The sequence below is a fragment of the Cervus canadensis genome, chromosome 1 (assembly GCF_019320065.1).
Source record: "Cervus canadensis isolate Bull #8, Minnesota chromosome 1, ASM1932006v1, whole genome shotgun sequence".
Lineage (NCBI taxonomy): Eukaryota > Metazoa > Chordata > Mammalia > Artiodactyla > Cervidae > Cervus > Cervus canadensis.
In genome coordinates, this window is record NC_057386.1 from 21,907,077 (window position 1) to 21,924,473 (window position 17,397).

A 17,397-nucleotide genomic window follows, 5' to 3' on the forward strand; every position below is an offset into this window, starting at 1 on the left:
ACACCATTCTGGATCCAAGGAGGCTGCCTCAGACAGTGCTAACTCTGGGCTTTCCAGTTACTGTGTCCAACAGGGAGAAGGATGTGGTGGGTAAGAAGACTGGGAAAAGCAGGAGAGGTTAGCCATGGTCTTCATGAAGGGAGAAAGAAGACAGGGCTGAGGATGACAAAATGAGGGTGAAAGAAGCAGAGACAAAACTGTTTACTCTCTTACCCCACTCCACCCCCAGTAGGACTCCCCCACCTCCAGGCGTTTGTTGTTTGTTGTTTTGTTTCATTTTGGCCACACTGCTTGGCATGCAGGATCTTAGTTCCTGGACCAGGGATCAAACCTGTTTCCCTGAAGTGGAAATACAGAATCTTAACCACTGTGGTGCAGGAAAAGGAAGGCCCCCCTGGGTGGGGTAGTGGACCCCTGCTCTATCACAAGCAACAGCGTGATCCTAAGGAAGGCGCTTCAGCTCTGGTCCTTGCTTTCCTCCTTTATACAGAGGCTTTCTTGAGGTCTCTAAGGATGAATAACAGGGTGATGGTAGGGGGTTGATGTTGTTGGATCCAGAAGAGTGTGGATTCTTGAAGTCAGCCACAAAACAAAGCCTCAGCCTTCCTCTCTGTCCCTCTCCCACCACCTTCCCATCACAAGTCACCCAGGGATTTGGCTCCTGTGCATGTGCTGTTCGTTTCTTTCCTTCTCACTCTGCCCACCTCCCTTCTTAAGCCTTTGATGCCCCAGATCCCTGAGTATAGGTAGGAAGGGTTGGGTGGTGGTTGCTAAAAACTTCCCTTCCTTTACACGTGGTCTCTACAAACAACAACAACATCTGCAAACCAGGAAGAAAGCTCTCAGGAGGGAGTCAAATTGGTCAGCACCTTGATCTTGGACTCTGTAGCCTCCAGAATTGTTTAAGCCACCCAGTCTATGGTATTTTGCTGTGGCAGCCCAAGCTGACTAACACACTGATGGTGTAATTCAAGGCTGAGTCTGAGCTCCTGAGAACCATGAAAGCCAGTGGTATAGTTCTCGTCCGAAGGGCAGCAGGCTCAGTACTCAGGAAAAGTTGATGTTTCACCGCAGGTCTGAAGACAAGGGAAAAACCAGTGTCCCAGCTAGGACATTGTAGGGGAGTCAGAGCTCTGGGTTTGAGTCTCAACTCAAATGCAGCAGCTAAGTGAGTCTCTGAGCCTTACTGTTTGTGAAATTGGGATAAGAACATTCAGCACAGGTGGGTGTGAGGAAGATTCATTGAGATAACACACATGAAAAAGACTTTGTACACTGCCACAGTCTGTACACACACCGATTATGGCTCTATTGAGCTCTCTTGCCCACCCTTCGCTATCCCTAGTCTCAGATTTCAGTTTAGCAGCGTGGTGTCGGTTGGAGGGGGGGGAGCCACAGGCAGCTAGAGCAGATTGCGGGGAGCTGCAGCTTGGCCCTTTATCATGGCCGTCGAAATTGCTGCCAGGAGGCTAAGTGGAACAGAGGAGTGGAGAGAGGGGCACAGGCTCATCTGCGGTTGCTATGGCGCCCCATCCTGGATTTGCCCATCTCTCCTAATGGAGCAAAGGGCAGAGGGAGAGAGGGAGAGATGAAGAGAGAGACTGCTGGTCCCTTCATCCCCCCTCCCTTCTGTCTCTCTCTGGAGCAGATGTAGGGTGGGAAATAGGGGGAGGGAGCCTGGATATTGGATAAGAGTGGGAGGGAAGAGTGGTGTGCCAGGATTAAGAGGGTTTGCAGTGAGGGGCCACACTGAGAGAGGAGGGAGCAGAGCCCTCATGCTGACGTCCAGAAGCCAGATGATGATGTTAGAAGAAAAAAACAAAAACCAAGCAAGACAGCGTAAGCATGAGAGAGAGAGAGGAAGAGAGGAAACGAAGATACGAGGTGTGGAAGCACTGCAGCCACCAAATCCCGCAGGCAGTCTGGCCTCCAGGGCCCTGCAGGCTGCCCTGAGGATGGACACCAGGACAGTGGCCATGCCCTCTCCGGCGGCAGGGCTGCTAGGCTGCTGTTTCCTCTTTGGCTGGGCTCTGGGGGTACCAAGGACCCTCCACTCTCTGCCCGCACTGTCCTCCAAAGTCAAGCCAGGGTCTGTACCCATTTGGGTGCCCCCAGAGGGGGCTGAGGCAGCCCTGGCTTTTCTTTACTCTGGAGATGCTCAACAGCTGTCTGGGGCAAACTGCAGTGAGCGCTATGAAGCCCCCGGGGCAGGAGCCAGACCAGGACTCCCCCCAATCCTATGGAGGGCAGCAGGCACTGTAACCCAGGCCGCCAATTTCCTCAACATGCTGCTACAAGCCAACGACATCCGGGAGTCCAGTGTGGAGGAGGACGTGGAATGGTACCAGGCACTGGTCCGCAGTGTGGCCGAGGGGGACCCAAGGGCATACCGGGCTTTGCTGACTTTTAACCCTCCACCGGGGGCCAGCCACCTGCAGCTGGCCCTGCAGGCCACCCGGATTGGGGAGGAGACCATCCTTCAGGACTTGTCCGGGAACAGGGTGCAGGAGGAGAGCTCAACTGGAGCCCTGCACCCCACTGACCTGCAGAAGCGAGTGCTGACCAATGACCTAGGGAGCCTTGGCAGCCCCAAGTGGCCACAGGGTGATGGATATGTCGGGGACGTGCAGCACGTGAGACTGTCTCCTCCCTTCCTAGAATGCCAGGAGGGTCGACTGCGTCCCGGCTGGCTTATAACACTCTCAGCCACCTTCTATGGACTCAAGCCAGACCTCAGCCCAGAGGTCAGGTAAGTGGGTTTGTGCAGGATTTGATGCTATTGTGGATCTGTGGAGGTGGCGGGGGAGGGGGGGTCCTAGTTATGCATAGGCTATTTGGTATGCACATGTGCATCTGGGGTACACAGATGTGTGTATTTGCATTCAGCTGTGTATATTTGCAGTTGACTCTAGGAATCTAACTACGTGTTAACATACACAGGTATGTGTACTGTAGATCCATTTACATATAGGCATACACATGTGTGTGTGTGTGTACTGATGGGGGGCACAGCTGGGTATAGGTCCTGGTTCCCAGATCTGAGTAATGGGTACAATGCAGGAGAGGATTTGGCAGGGATAGCAGTGACAATCTGTGTACCGGCTTCTCGGCTTCTCGGAGGAGTCAGATGGGTGTTCCAGGAGTGAAACCCGCTACTCTGTAGCGATCTAGAACTAGGAAAGGAGGCTTCTGCAAGTGAAGGAAGACACCTGGGGGAAGGCTTGGAACCATTGCCCTTTCTGCCCAGAAGTTGGCCGGGTCCCCAGCATCACTCCCATGGCTGTATTCTTATATCAAGTCCTGGCCCAGGAGCCTGTGATGCTCCTCAAATAACTGACCTCCTCCCTCAACCGGAGTAAAGAGCCGACTGGGAGCCATGATGGGAAGGAGGGAGCAGGTGGATACTGTACCGCTAGGCATTCAACAATCAACGTTGTTTTCCCAGCTCTGTGTCCCCATTCATTGTCCCCAGCAGAGTTCTTCTCCTGGCCACAGGCAGCCTGGCTCTTTGCCAGCTCTCTCCCCATTGGGCTCAGAGCCAGGGTTGAGAGCCCTCGGGCCAGGCAGCTCTTGAATCTGGGCCCCTCTGTTCCATATCTCCTTCACTGTGATCAATTCAGACCTGGTTTGGGCAGAGTGGGGCATTGTTAATAGCTGAGCTTTGTGTGCCTGTTTGAGTGTGAGTGTGTATACACGCAGTGGGGAAGTGTGAAAATCCCTTTCAGACAGATCATCAGAGCTGCAGCTCCCATATGTCTTGCCCACTCCCTTTACCCATTGATAGAAATCAGGAAATACTAGGATATTGAAAAGCTAAGGGATGGGGGGTGGGGCAGGATAAAAAACCTAGTGGGAGGAGGATCGTTGAAGCAGAGACAGTGAGGATTAATAGCACTGAAGAAGTGGCATGCATGTGTGCCCTCTCTCCTGGCACGGTACAGCCACTGTGCTAAAGTTCGTAAAGCTTGCATTGCACCATGATCTGAGGTCCAAGGATACATGTCCACCTTGGCACCCTTCACTATACCCCTAACTGCCAATTCACTGCCCTAGGGGGCAGGTGCAGATGGACGTAGACCTTCAGAGCGTGGACATCAATCAGTGTGCCAGTGGCCCGGACTGGTACTCTAACACACACCTGTGTGATCTCAACAGCACCCAGGTAAGGATACAGAGGGTCGGGTACTGGTATCCTGCCTCCCTTCCCCTTCCCCATCAAGCCATCAGGAGCAGCTGTTTGTCAGCTGTCAGGCTGTCAGGCACATCAGCCTCTCAGGGCTTCAGGGAAGTCCCTATTGATGAGACAGAGACGAGATACCAAGCTATTTAAAAGTGAGGACACTTACAGCCTAGCCCCATCCCCCATCTGAGACAGCCACTTTCATTCCTTTGCAATCTCAATGTGCCTCCCTGTCCCTTCTGGTGCTTCAGGATCCCTTCCCAGGACCACTTCCTGAGCCTCTATTAATCATCCCCTTTCCTTCTCCTGAACCATATTCTCCATGTCAACAGAGCTCTGGGCTCCTTCTAAGCCACAAAGGATGCTCTGTTAGGTGTTTGTTGAAATAAGTGGAATTGGGATGTAGGAGGAAGGTAGGAGGAAGTTGAGATGTAGGAAGAGACTAACCAGAGAAGGAGCTTGAAGAGCTCTGGGACTGGTGAAGATGATGGGACCCGGGCCAGGTGCTGGCAAAATCAAAGCCGTGGATACAGGAGAATCTGGATAATGGAAAGCAATGGTTGGTAATCCTGCAAACCCACTACTGGGAAACTGGGAGGCCAATGAACTAATCCGCTCCACAGTAACACTGACTGCATGCTTGTTCCTGAGCTGAACCAAAGCCAAGGCGAGCCCTGCAGCCTGCTGGGAAGTGGAGCGGGTTTGGGCATCTGCTGCTCTTCAGGGCACATGTGTCTGAAGCTATACATCCAGGGATGCATAAAGGCTCCCATTGTCCAGTGCACTTTTAAACCCAGCCACATTCATGTCTCTGGGTATGCATTTGTCTGATGGTGCAGACTGTGGCAGAAACAGAGTGTTTTCTAGCAATCTGAGCAGAGGGGAAAGTTGGGCCACGATTTCAGAAGCACCTTTTAGGTGAAGTCAGGGGCTGGATATGGAATCTTCCTTCCTTCGCCCCACTGCTATCTGTTCCTGGCCACTCCCTACAGTAGATCTGACCTCCTCCATGTGCTTATCTTCCCTGCCTGGCTCTGTGGTCTGCTCTGTCTCCTGCTGGTCAAACATCAGAGGGTGGAGTTGGAATAAAGAGCTGGCCTTGGCATCCCACCAGCCTGGCATTAGCCTGGCATTAGGGCTGGGGAGAGCAGTCCTACACCAAAGGCAGATGGCCCTAATAGAGGAAGCTGCTCCCTCATGCAAGCCTTTTCAACCCACCTGTGTGCCCAAGAGGGAGGCTGATGTTGACCCTTTGAAGCAGGATGTAGGCACACAGGTGTGGTTGATCTCAGAGTTCTCTCTGCTTCCACTACCCCAACACCTTGCTCTAGCAACAGCTGGGGATTGGGAAATGGGACCTATGAGGCTCCTGTCACAGCTAGTCTGGATAAAAGGCTGATCCATCTCCAAACTCTGTGTTTGGAGGCCTCTTTGATAAGAGAGACAATGGTGGGGTCAGGGTAGGGTCTTCAGGGAGGGAAGGCTTCCCCAGGACTGGGGCTTCCCAGTGTAGACCCAGGGGCTGTGGATAGGAGGGTAGATGATCTCCCAACGCTTCCCCGGCAGGAAAGCCCCGTATAAATACCTATGGTGTTTGTCGTCCCCACAGTGTGTCCCCCTGGAGAGTCGGGGCTTTGTCCTTGGCCAATACCTCTGCCGCTGCCGACCTGGCTTCTACGGGGCAAGCAACTCCTTGGGTATGTAACTATGGTGAGGGCCAGGCAGATGTTTTACAGGCTGGGCTGATTGGAGGTGGGATCTGGGGAAGAAAGGCAGGTTGCGGTGAGATACTGGGAGAAAAACTTGTGGGGCCAGGGCAGAATGTCGAGAAAAGCAGGAGACGCAGGCAGGGTCCAATTTGGGGGTGTCTATGCCTTCTGAGAATGAGCCTAAAACATGGCAATTTGATGCAAGCTGACCTTATGGTGAATCCTAGCCTGGTATCAACTCTTCTCCTGCCTTCCCCTGCAAGTACTCACTTCCTCATTCCTTCCCCCAGGGGACACAGACCCTAAGAGGGCAGGATAAGAACTGTGCCAACCATGAGGAGGGAAGGCTGGGGTCTCAGGATGCCCCGGCCACGCCCCTCTCCTTCTATGCATCTTGTTCATTACAGGTTCAGACAAGGGTGCTGCCCAGCCTCCTGGGCAATTTGGGTCCCCTCAAGGCAGCCCTGGGAGGCTGCTGCGCTGCCAGCCATGTGCCGAGGGCTGTGCCAGCTGCCTGGATGCCACGCCGTGCCTGGTGCAGGAAGCCCCCACACTGAGGGCAGCGGTGCTGGCCTGTCAGACATGCTGCATGCTGGTCGTCTTCCTGAGCATGCTGGTCTCCTATCGCTGCCGCCAGAGCAAGGCAAGCAAGGCCCCACGTCTCTCTTCTCTGCACACATCCTACCCATCGTGAATCTCTAGCATTAGGGGGAGACCAAAGACTACCTAAGGCTAGAACTTGGAAAATACAAGTTTGATCCTTAATCTAACTCTGTGACATCAGGCAAGTGACCTCACCACCGGAGACCTGTTTCCTCACCTGGGCAATGAAGTCATTGGACGTGATTCAAAACACCATGTAGGCACTAGTGGAAGTGATCTGGTCCCTTGTGGAGCTCCCAGTTGAGTGGAAGACACAGATGTGTAAATAGAATGACGGCACAGTAAGACAGGGGCCAGAATGCAGGTGTCAGTTGCTGTGGCAGGTCAGAGAGGGGACCCGGTCATCCCGCCTGAGATGGCGTGGGATGACTTTCTGGAGAACATGCCACTTGAGCCAAGCTTGAAGGTCCATTCACAGAGAAGGGAGTTTCTAGGCAAGGAAGCTGTCTGACCCAAAGCTTGGGGGAAAGCCTGAAATCCCTTCCAGCTCCAGCAGCCTCCGATTCTAGCCCAGGTCTGCAGCAAGGCCCAGGGTGAGATTGGGAGGGGCGTGGGGCTGCGGGGGCTATGTGAAACCTTTGGCCTCAACCAGGCTTAGTGCCAGTGGAGCGAAGAGCCTGTGGATGAAGAAGGCAGAGCTGAAGTTATAGGGGGAGGCTTTAGCTCAGGGCCACGGAGTGACCCCTCAAACAGACCTGAGACCCTCCTGCACCATCCTGCAGGCTCTATCCTCTCACTGTCCTGCTTACATGCGTCTTTCTTCCCTGGGTTCACAGAGGATCCGGGCATCTGGAGTGGTACTGCTGGAAGCCATCCTTTTTGGATCCCTGCTGCTCTACTTCCCTGTGAGTCTGTGGCTAGAGCCTGACCCCACCTCCTGGCATCCCCCCCAAGTCCCAACCTGGCACCCTCCACACCCCAGAATCTGTCCTCTGTATCCTGTGGGGGGATTCAGAGGCCTCAAAATCCCCCTGCTCGTACCTACAGGTGACAGGCTGGCCTAGTGAGGCTTAAAAGAGCTCTATGACTTGTTGTGTAACTTAGGACAAGTTATCTAACCTGATAACAAGGCTGTTCCTCTGCAGAATGGAGGTGATGATGTCTCTGAGGAGGCTGTTAGAAGGACCAGCAAGGTGCTTAGTGTAGGCCTGACACAGAGGGCAAGTGCAATGGACAGCGATTGTTTTTACCCCCTCCCCACCAGGTCTTCATCCTGTACTTCAAGCCCGGTGTCTTTCGCTGCATCGCCCTCCGCTGGGTCCGGCTGCTGGGCTTTGCCACTGTCTACGGCACCATTATACTCAAGCTTTATAGGTAGGGTCCGGGTTGGGCCTTGGTCTCACGCTGCTCCCTCCAGGCCACCCCAACTCATTTATGGGATGGAGCTCTTTACCGCCAGACCCCCCACCCACTCTACTCTTCTGGGCCCCCAAGGCTTGTTCCCATCACTGTAGCCCTCCCCACCATGTAACTTTTTTTTGGAGGGGCGCGGTGTAAGAGGAGGCGCTGACCCATGGAAGGGATAGGAGAACAGGGATGTGTGGAGGGGAGGGAAGCAATGGCCAGAGGCACCCCCCGCTCCCCGCGTCTACCAGCCACACCCTGACTCTTGTAGAGTGCTCCAGCTCTTTCTGTCTCGAACGGCCCAGCGGGGCCCCCACCTAAGCAGCGGGCGGCTGCTGCGGCGTCTGGGGCTGCTCCTGCTGCTGGTGCTGGGCTTCCTGGCTGTATGGACGGCAGGGGTCCTGGAGCCAGGCATTCAGCACACGTCACTGGTAACACGAGGCCACACGCACGCAGGACGCCACTTCTACCTCTGCCACCACGACCGCTGGGACTACATCATGGTGGTGGGTGAGTTACTCCCACAGAGTCCAGCCTCACTCTGGTCCCCCGCCCTGTACCTCCAAGGGTTCTTCCGCCGGTACCTGGACCAGGCTCCCCTCAGAACCCCCTACAGAGAAAGGGGTGGCGTGGCTGCTGAGGTGGTACCTGGCTCTGTCCCTCCTTGTTTCCCTACAGCTGAGATGCTGCTCCTGTGCTGGGGCAGCTTCCTCTGCTACGCCACCCGGGCTGTCCCCTCAGCCTTCCATGAGCCACGGTACATGGGCATCGCCCTGCACAACGAGCTGCTGCTTTCTGCTGCCTTCCACACAGCCAGGTGAGGACAGGCCCTCCTACCCACCACGCCTTCCACCCTAACACCATTCCTCACCTCTCCCAGGTGAGGGTACCCCCATCCCACAACCTTACTGGCAATAGCTGCAAGGTGAGGAAAGTTCCTCACGTAGCGTTCTCCCCCTACCCAACAGACATTCTTCCTGCTCCCTATGTCTCACCCAACACCCTAAGTGCTCTCCCATTCCACCCCCCACTGCTCTCCTCCCCACACGGGCTCCATTCTCCCTGCCTTCTTCCCCTCATACCTCAGCCGTCCCAGCAGCAGACCTGCTGAGTGTCCACAAGGATCTGGCCCCATGGTGAAGGTAGAACCAATCCACAGGGTGGGTCATAACAGAGCTATAAGCAGCCAGAGAAGGCAAGCTGGGGTAGTCTGGGAAGGCTTCTCGGAAGTGGGGATTAACGTGAGCCCTGAGGTGGGAGGGCAGGAAGAAGGAAGAGTGCCCTCCTCACTCCACTGAGCACGTGCGGGAGGGCAGGGCTGGGGTTGGGAGGAGAGCCACTGGGACAGGTGAGAGGGAAGAGGCCGCTCCCCCCTGCAGCTAACCATCACCCCACCGCCACCACCTCCTCACCCCCAGGTTTGTGCTGGTTCCCTCCCTGCACCCGGACTGGACGCTCCTCCTCTTCTTCTTTCACACCCACAGCACAGTCACCACCACACTGGCTCTGATCTTCATCCCTAAGGTGAGGGCTTCTCTGGCCTCCAAGTGAGGTGACCCCGGCCCTTTTGCCAGGGGCCCTGTGGGCCTGCTGTGCCCACAGTGCCCTCTTCAGGTCAGGGTGAGGATGACACCTGGGCCCAGAGGGATTTGGAGCCCACTTAGGGAGTTGGCTAAGGGCTTCCCTGGTGGCTCAGATGGTAAAGAATCCCCCTGCAATGCGGGAACCCAGGTTTGATCTCTGGGTGGGGAAGATCCCCTGGAGAAGGGAATGGCAACCCCCTCCAGTATTTTTGCCTGGAGGATCCCATGGACAGAGGAGCCGAGCAGGCTACAGTCCTTGGGGTTGCAAAGAATTGGACAAGACTGAAGCGACTTAGCATGCATAAGGGAGTTGGGGAAGGACGCTCTGTCTCCAATCCCTGGGCAAGGGAAATAAGAGCTAGAGCTGAAGGGGGTCCTTGTAACACAATTGGAAGGTTGGCAGACTCTGAAAATCAACTCAGAAGCAGTTACAAGAGATAGGTGAGGGGGGCTGAAGGACATGGCTAGGAATTGTGGGTACAGGGCATTAGAGACCCCTGGTCTCCAAGTTAGAGAAAATCAGGAAGGATGAGATGGAACAATACTCTTTGGACCTCCAGAATCCCAAATCAGAGAAGGGGTTGAGGATTTGTGGAGTAAATATGTATGCCACAGGATAGGGAGCCAACATGAGTCTTTTTCCTGATCATGCCTGCCCTGGCCAGTTCCGGAAGCCGGGGGCTCCTCCCCAAGAGGAGATCTTGGATGAGGTGTACGAGGATGAGCTGGACCTGCAGCGCTCAGGCTCCTACCTCAACAGCAGCATTGCCTCAGCCTGGAGCGAGCGCAGCCTGGACCCTGGAGACATTCGGGTAGGTGCTGCCCTCCTGACCTCCTCCTGATGCTACTTAGGGACTGGTCAGCGAGCAGTGATGCCCTGCCACTTGGGCTGTGTGCCACTGCAGGCCCCCTGTCCTCTCCCTAGCTTTTCCTCTAAGACTTGCCTCCCTTTCTTCTCCACCATTGCCCCAAGCTGCTTCTCCTGCTTCTACACAAAGGAGACCACACACGTGAAAAGATCCCCCTAAATACCAAAACTCACATTCCTGAGGCCCACTTGGCAAGGTAGAGGCAGAACCATGCATGGAGCTCAAATCGCCTGTGTCCTCCACTCAACAGGGCCACCATGAGTGGCAGACTAAGAAGCCCCTCAGCCCCCAGCACACCCAGCAGTTAGTGCTCCTAGGGCCATTAGGGTTGGGTAATTCAGCCAGTGAGTGGCTACCAAGGATTTCCATACCAGGATCCTCTTTCCCTGGACTCAGCAGTGTTAGAGAAAGGAAGTGCTTCCTGAGTCTTACATCAGGAGAGCATCCTCACCTTATTTTTCTGCTTAAGAACATCATAATGAAAAAAAAAAAAAAAAAGAACATCATAATGGTGATAGGAACCCTGATGAGAGGCCCAGAGAGTAGGAAATAAAGAGACTGGCAGTAAAGCCCATTGTTTTATAGAATCTACAGTGGGAACAGTCCCAGGAAGCCATTGGGTCCATCCCTCCACCTTCCCTGAAGCCCCCTCCACATCTGACTTGTTTACATCCCCCAATTCCTTCCTTGTCTCAACTGCCCCGGTGTCCTCTTCACCCTAGGCCTAAGTGGAGACAGGTGACCACTGCCACGCCATCCTTGACCCTCCAGCTTGGGGATCAGCAGTGGGTGTGCTCTCCCTATGTTCACTGTGGGGAGAGCCCCAAAGTAGAAACAACAAAGCCCCATCCTGTCACTTACACCTGAATATGGCCGTTTTCACACCCACTGGTTGCACCACTTCTCTTAAGGCAGTGAACACTAGGCAGTCAGACTTCCTTCCTTTATTGAAGTAGAGACTCAGAGAGGGCAAGAAAATAGCCTTGAGGCATACCATAGGTCAGCAGCCTCACACCCAGGTTTCCTGTGCGCGGAGCTGGGACCGCCCACCGGACCACAGTGCCGGGTAGAAGGCAAAGCCCTGCGTCCTCAGTGGGTCGAGCTCAGAACTAGGTTGGTGTTGGCCCTGCAGAAACAGAGAGGTGAATTTTCTAAGTGTTTTAAAAGCCAGGAAAGGACATGGCTTGGTGGGAAAGCGTTCCCGCAGAGAAAAGGGTCTCAGCACCAGCTGAGGGGCAGAGCAGCCCCGCCAGAGGATGGAGAGGATGGTCCTCAAGCCGGCTCTGCTCTCCGGCCCCCAGGACGAGCTGAAGAAGCTCTATGCCCAGCTCGAGGTGCACAAGACCAAGGAAATGGCCGCGAACAACCCCCACCTGCCCAAGAAGCGGGCCAGCTGGCGCCAGGGCCTGGGCCGCTCCTTCATGAGGTACCTGGCCGAGTTCCCCGAGGCGCTGGCCCGCCAGCACTCCCGGGACTCGGGCTCCGCAGGCCGCGGCAGCCTGCCCGGCTCCTCCCGCCGCCGGCTGCTCAGCGCCAGCCTCCGGGAGCCCGCCGCGCCTCCTGGCCTGCGAAAGTCCCGCAGCACCTGCGAGCAAGACTGTGACCCCCACCGGGACCACAGCCCGCCTCTGGTCGACTCGCTGCTGAGGAGGAAGCTGGCCCGCAAGGGGCCGCGATCCGACAGCCGCGAGTCCCGCGAGTCGGCGGCCGGGCCCCCCGCGCTGGGCTTCAGGTCGGCCAGCGCCCACAACCTGACGGTGGGCGAGCGGTTGCCCCGCGCCCGGGCCGCCTCGCTGCACAAGTCGCTGAGCGTCGTGGCCGGCGCCAGGGAAAAGGCTCTGCTCGTGGCCAGCCAGGCCTACCTGGAGGAGACCTACCGGCAGGCAAAGGAGCGGGAGGAGAGAAGGAAGGCAGAGGCCGCCCTGGCCAGCCCGGCGCGTAGGCCCTCGGCCCGGAGGCTGGAGCCAGTTCGAGCGGCCCCCGTGTCTGCCCCACCTTCCCCGGCCAAGAGCCGCAGCGTGGACAGCGCCCACGTCTCCGGGAGGCTGCAGGAGGAGGCCGCCAGAAGGCTGCCGCACCTGCCCATCCGGCACCAGATCTCCACACCCATCATGGCCACGTCCGGGGTGGGCCTGGGGGAGCCGGGGATGCTGTCTCCCACCTCCACTTTGGCCCCAGCTCTGATGCCGGCTCCTGCCCCTGCCCTGGCACCCATCCCAATACCCCCACAAAGTCCCAAGCTACTTACCTACATCTGCCCCTGGGAGAATGCAGAACTGCCGGTGAAGAAAGAAAATGTGTCTCAGGAAGGCCCCTCGGGGCCAGAGCAAGGCAACCTGTCTCATGTCCCAGCTCGGGCCCGTCTCTGGAGGGCCCTCTCTGTGGCGGTAGACAAGAGGGGGCCTGGGGAGAATGGGGTGGACACAGAGGGCGGGCGTCTCCAAGGGGAAACTGAGGAGGATGAGGACAGGCCCAAGGTCTTCTCTAAATCCCACAGCCTCAAGACCCCTGTCCAGCAGGGTTCCATGCGCAGCCTGGGCCTGGCTATCAAAGCTCTGACCCGTTCTCGGAGCACATACAGAGAGAAAGAGAGCGGGGAAGGGAGTCCTAAGAAGGAGGAGAAGGGCCGAGCGTCTGGAGAGGGTGTGGGGGCATGCCCCAGATCTCCCAGGCCAGGCCGGCCCAAGGGGGTGAGTAAGCAGGCGGCACTTGCCCCCTGTGACGACGAAGAGTCCCTTCAGAACCAACAGAATGCTCACACCAGCAGGATGCTCCAAGTCTGTCACCGGGAAGGCAGCAGGGAACAAGAAGACAGAGGTAGGAGGACTTCCCAGTGTCTAGGGGAGGGGAAGGTTGAGAGAGCAGGTAAAACAGGCCCTGCCACACTGAGGCAACTCAGGCAGGGCACAGCTGGGGACAAAAATGCTAAGCAAGCAAAAGAAGCTCCAGTGGGGTGGCGGGAACTACCCAAAGCTGACCTCCAGCCCCTGGGCAGTGCTGACCACAGGGTGACAGAAGTATGCCCCTGGGAAATCACCGAGTCAGAACTGTGTCAGCCTGATGGCAGCAACAAAGCTGAAATCTGCCCCTGGGAGGTGGGTGGAGTCCCTGAGAAGGAGGCCCTAAGGCAATATCTGGATGCCTCCCAAGGTGAGAAGGGGAAAGCCTCGGAAAAATCAGAGCCCAAAGATGTGGTTGTTGTGGCTCGGAAAAAGCCAGAGAGGTTGGTCAGGGGTCAGGAGGCAGTTTGTCCTTGGGAGAGTGCGGATCCTGGGGGTCTGTCTCCTGGGTCAGCCCCTCAGGACTCGGACAGAACCGGAGGCAGGTCTGAGGCAGTGGGCAGTATGGAGCCTAGAGAGGTGGAGACGCATCGGTGGGAAGCCACTGGCCCAGGACCTTGTACATCTGATATCACCACGGCAGAGCTGTGTCCCTGGGAGGCAAGGGAAGGAGGAGAGACAGGGAAACCATCCCAGGAGGGAATAAAGAAACTCCCCCAGGAAAAGCAGAAAACTCCCAAGAAAACAACCTTCTGGAAAGAACAGAAAGTGGGTGAAGGCTTGGAGTCTCTTTGTCAGTGGGAAAGGACAGATTTCCGGGGCCCCTCAGCGGTCTCTACTCAGGCCCCAGGAACCCCTGGTTGCTCGGGGAGTTTGGGCAGTAGCATCACTGAAGTCTGTCCATGGGAGGCGGGAGATACTCCTGCCATCGGCAAGGCAGAGATCTGTCCCTGGGAGCTGGGTGATGAGGTAGTGGGGAAGGAAATGCTGAGTCAGGGGCCAGGTGGAGAATCTCCCCAGGAAAAGTGGGAAACCTCCAGAACAGGGAGCTTTGGAGGGATGGGGGGATGGACTGGGAAAGCAGTGCAGAAACTTAGCCAACAGCAGGAGTCAGTGTGTCCATGGGAAAGCACAGCTGCTGGGCACTCTGGCCCACATCTAGACAATTCCTCATCCAAAGCTGATGGCCAACTCCTCAGCAATGAAGAAAGTAGAGCAGCACAGGTCTGCCCACCAGATCTCAGGTCAGAGGGAAAGGGAGCAACACCTGCCAAGGCAGAAGTCTGTCCCTGGGAGGTGAATGAGAGAACGACAGAGGACTGGACATCAGGACAGGCACCAAAAGGAAGAGAATCTCAAAAGGACAAGGAGAAGATGCTTGAAACATCAGGCATCAAAGCTAGCCCAAGTTGGGCAAAGCCTGAGGGACAGATGCCAACACAGGAAGCAGTCTGTCCCTGGGAGAGTGTGGACCCTGGCAGCTTCACCCCACAACCTGGTCAAGACACAGGTGGACCCAAAGCCAGTTTCCAGATGTCCAGCAGTGCGGAAAGCAAAACTGCTGAGATTTGTCCTTGGGACGCGGAGGAAACCCTGCCTGCCGAGAAGGCAGAGGTCTGTCCCTGGGAGGTGAGTGCTGGAGCTGGGGAGAGAAGGGCTTTGGGAATGGAGGCCATTGGGCAGTTTTCAAGCAAAACAAGGAAGCCTTCTGCAGATTCTGGACCTGGCGAGAGAGCTGTTGCTACTCCAGAGAGGCAGGCCCAGGAGTGCGAACAGGCTTGCCCCTGGGAGAGCATGGATCCAGGGGTCTCCTCTTGGCATTCAGATACTCTGGGCACTGACAGCCCAAAACCTGAGCTCCAGGAGCTGGACCGTGCGGGGTGCAGACCAGTGGAGGTATGTCCCTGGGAAGCGGACGGAGCACCTACTAGTGAAAAAGTCAAGGTCTGTCCCTGGGAGGTGGATGAAGGAGCCCCTGGGAAGGAATTAGAACAAGAGATGAGAACTGATTCAGTGGGGCAGAGGGAGAAAATGCTAGAAAGGGGGAGACTCACCTCCCTGGGAGAAGACAGATCAAAATGGGAAACACAACTGAGTCAAGAGCAGGAAGCTGTGTGTCCCTGGGAGAAGGACTTGAGGGCACCCTCTGCTCAGGCCCCTGTCTCAGACGTGTCCGGCAGAGGGGTAGAGGGGCCCTCCCTGGAAATGAGCGATGAGGCAGCAGAGAAAGGGGGCCTGACACAAGACCCAAAGATGGACTCTTCCCCAGAACCTGTAGCCCCAGGAAAAGCAGAAGTCACTGCTGAAGATGGGGAAAAAACGAGCAGTGAACTACAACCTATCCATCTACAGGAGAGCATGGCCCCTATGGACTCTTTCTCCCATCCACACAATCAGTACCCTGACCAACCTAAAGCCAGCTCTCAGACACTGCCCAGCGCCAGGGACAGGCTCGCTGAGGTCTGCCTGTGGGATGCTCCTGCCATGGACGCTCCCACATCTGATAGTGGCGCCAAAGCTGAGACCTGTCCCTGGGAAGTGACTGAAAGAACCCCTGAGGAAGGAGTGTCAAGACAGGATGGAGATGAGGAAACTCAAGAGGAGAAGGGGAAAGCCCCAGAAAAACCAGAGCACAAAGCTGTGGCCCTTCAGGAAAAGCCCGAAAGGGCAGATGGAAAGCAGGAGGCTGTGTGTCCCCGGGAGAGTCAAGATTGTCTGTCTCCACAACCAGCCCCACAATCTTCTGACAGTAGCAAAGAAAGTCCCAAGGGAGCAGGCAGTGTGGGAGCCAGGGTAGCGGCAGTGTGTCCACGGGAAGCGCAAGAAGCTCCCCCTGATAAGAAAACAGAAATCTGCCCTTGGGAGGTGAGCCAAGAAACAGCAGAGAATGGGGGATGTGAACCAGAGGTGGACAGAGAATCTCAAGGGCAAGGAGAAATGTTCCTGCAAAAGGCAGAATCTGGAGGGACTGAAGAACACTCTTCAGAAGAAGTAAAAGTCAGCAGAGAGACGGAGACGATCTGCCCTTGGGAAGGCACAAGGTCAGAAGGACTCTCTCCCCAGCCAGATGCTCCAGCCATGGACCAACCCAAAGTCATTCCCCATGGAGCAAGCAGTATGGGGAGCCAGGTGGCAGAGCTGTGTCAATGGGAAGTCACAGATCCCGAAGGAAATAAAGTAACGGGCACCATGGCAGACATTGACTCATGTCTTTGGGAGGGAACTGGAGCCCCATCTGAGGAATCTGGTCTTCTGGCTTTAACAGCAACTCAGAAACAAATGCTCTGCCCCACAGCCCCCGAGAACCCACAATGCCTTTTAGTCCAGAGGCCTTTGGGTAGCTTCCTTCCAGACAGCAAAAGCCCCCGCCCCAAAGTGAACAAGCCAGCCAGTACCTTTACTCTGGAGGGTGTCAGAGAACTCCAAGTCCCTTCAGAACTTGAGCCGAGGACCAGCTTAGCCCCAGAGCCAACCCTCCAAGAAGCTGAGACTCAAAAGTCTTCCTCCTTAACTGAAGACCAGGAAATAGCTTCTGAAGCTCAGCTTGAAGAACTCATCCCTCCAACTGTCTATCCTTGGGACTGGGAGTAACAACTCCATCGGTGAGGTCATACATGGGTGGCTAGCTTTCAGAACAGTCAAGGTTCTTTCCAAGTTCTAGGTGTTTCCAAAAAACTGAATCAAACAAACTTGGCCACTTTCCCTTTCCAAGAAGGCCAGAAGTCAACTCATTCCAAGACAAACTGTACAAGAAGGGTGCAGCTCAGACTCCAAAAGGAAATACCATCCTCTTTTTACTTCCTCTCTTTTCTTCCTGCTCCAGAGCACAAGGGCCAGACCTTCGGCTTCTAATTAATGCTCCCATCCAGCTAGAGTACTCAACACAAGCCATCTATGACATCACTTGTAAAGCTAATGTTAATGACAAAAGGGAGTCAGCTGTACCCAGCCCACACTTTCTCAAAGGTAAACCCATTCTTCTCTGAAATCTCCCAAGGATATTTTTTAAGAAAGTAAACCACTCAAGGCATTGGCAACATAGGGGCTGGAGATTATAAAAGGTCACCACAGGAAGTTTAGAAGCTACTTAATTCAAATTCAAAAGCAAATCAGGAGGAAAACTTAAATGGCTCAAAAGAGGTCCCTGTAATGCCTTAAAGATCTTGTCATTTTGACTTCGATCTCCAGTTTCTGCTTTATTGATCCTCTTACCTGCCCTGCTCACTGAAGTAGAGCCAATCAAGAGAATTTACGTCCATATTAACAGCT

At 55.5% G+C, this 17,397-nt stretch overlaps 1 protein-coding gene across 1 annotated transcript; it reads left to right on the top strand.

Moving 5' to 3' along the window:
• The first annotated feature begins 1,916 nt into the window (after window positions 1–1,916).
• GPR179 (G protein-coupled receptor 179) lies at window positions 1,917–16,719 on the top strand. Its single transcript, XM_043469981.1, has 11 exons — window positions 1,917–2,749; window positions 4,054–4,162; window positions 5,790–5,877; window positions 6,297–6,532; window positions 7,329–7,397; window positions 7,757–7,866; window positions 8,168–8,406; window positions 8,575–8,713; window positions 9,315–9,420; window positions 10,145–10,291; window positions 11,650–16,719. Exons 1-11 carry the CDS (start codon window positions 1,956–1,958, stop codon window positions 16,717–16,719), a joined length of 7,107 nt encoding a protein of 2,368 aa, XP_043325916.1. The 5' UTR covers window positions 1,917–1,955.
• The last annotated feature ends 678 nt before the right edge of the window (window positions 16,720–17,397 follow it).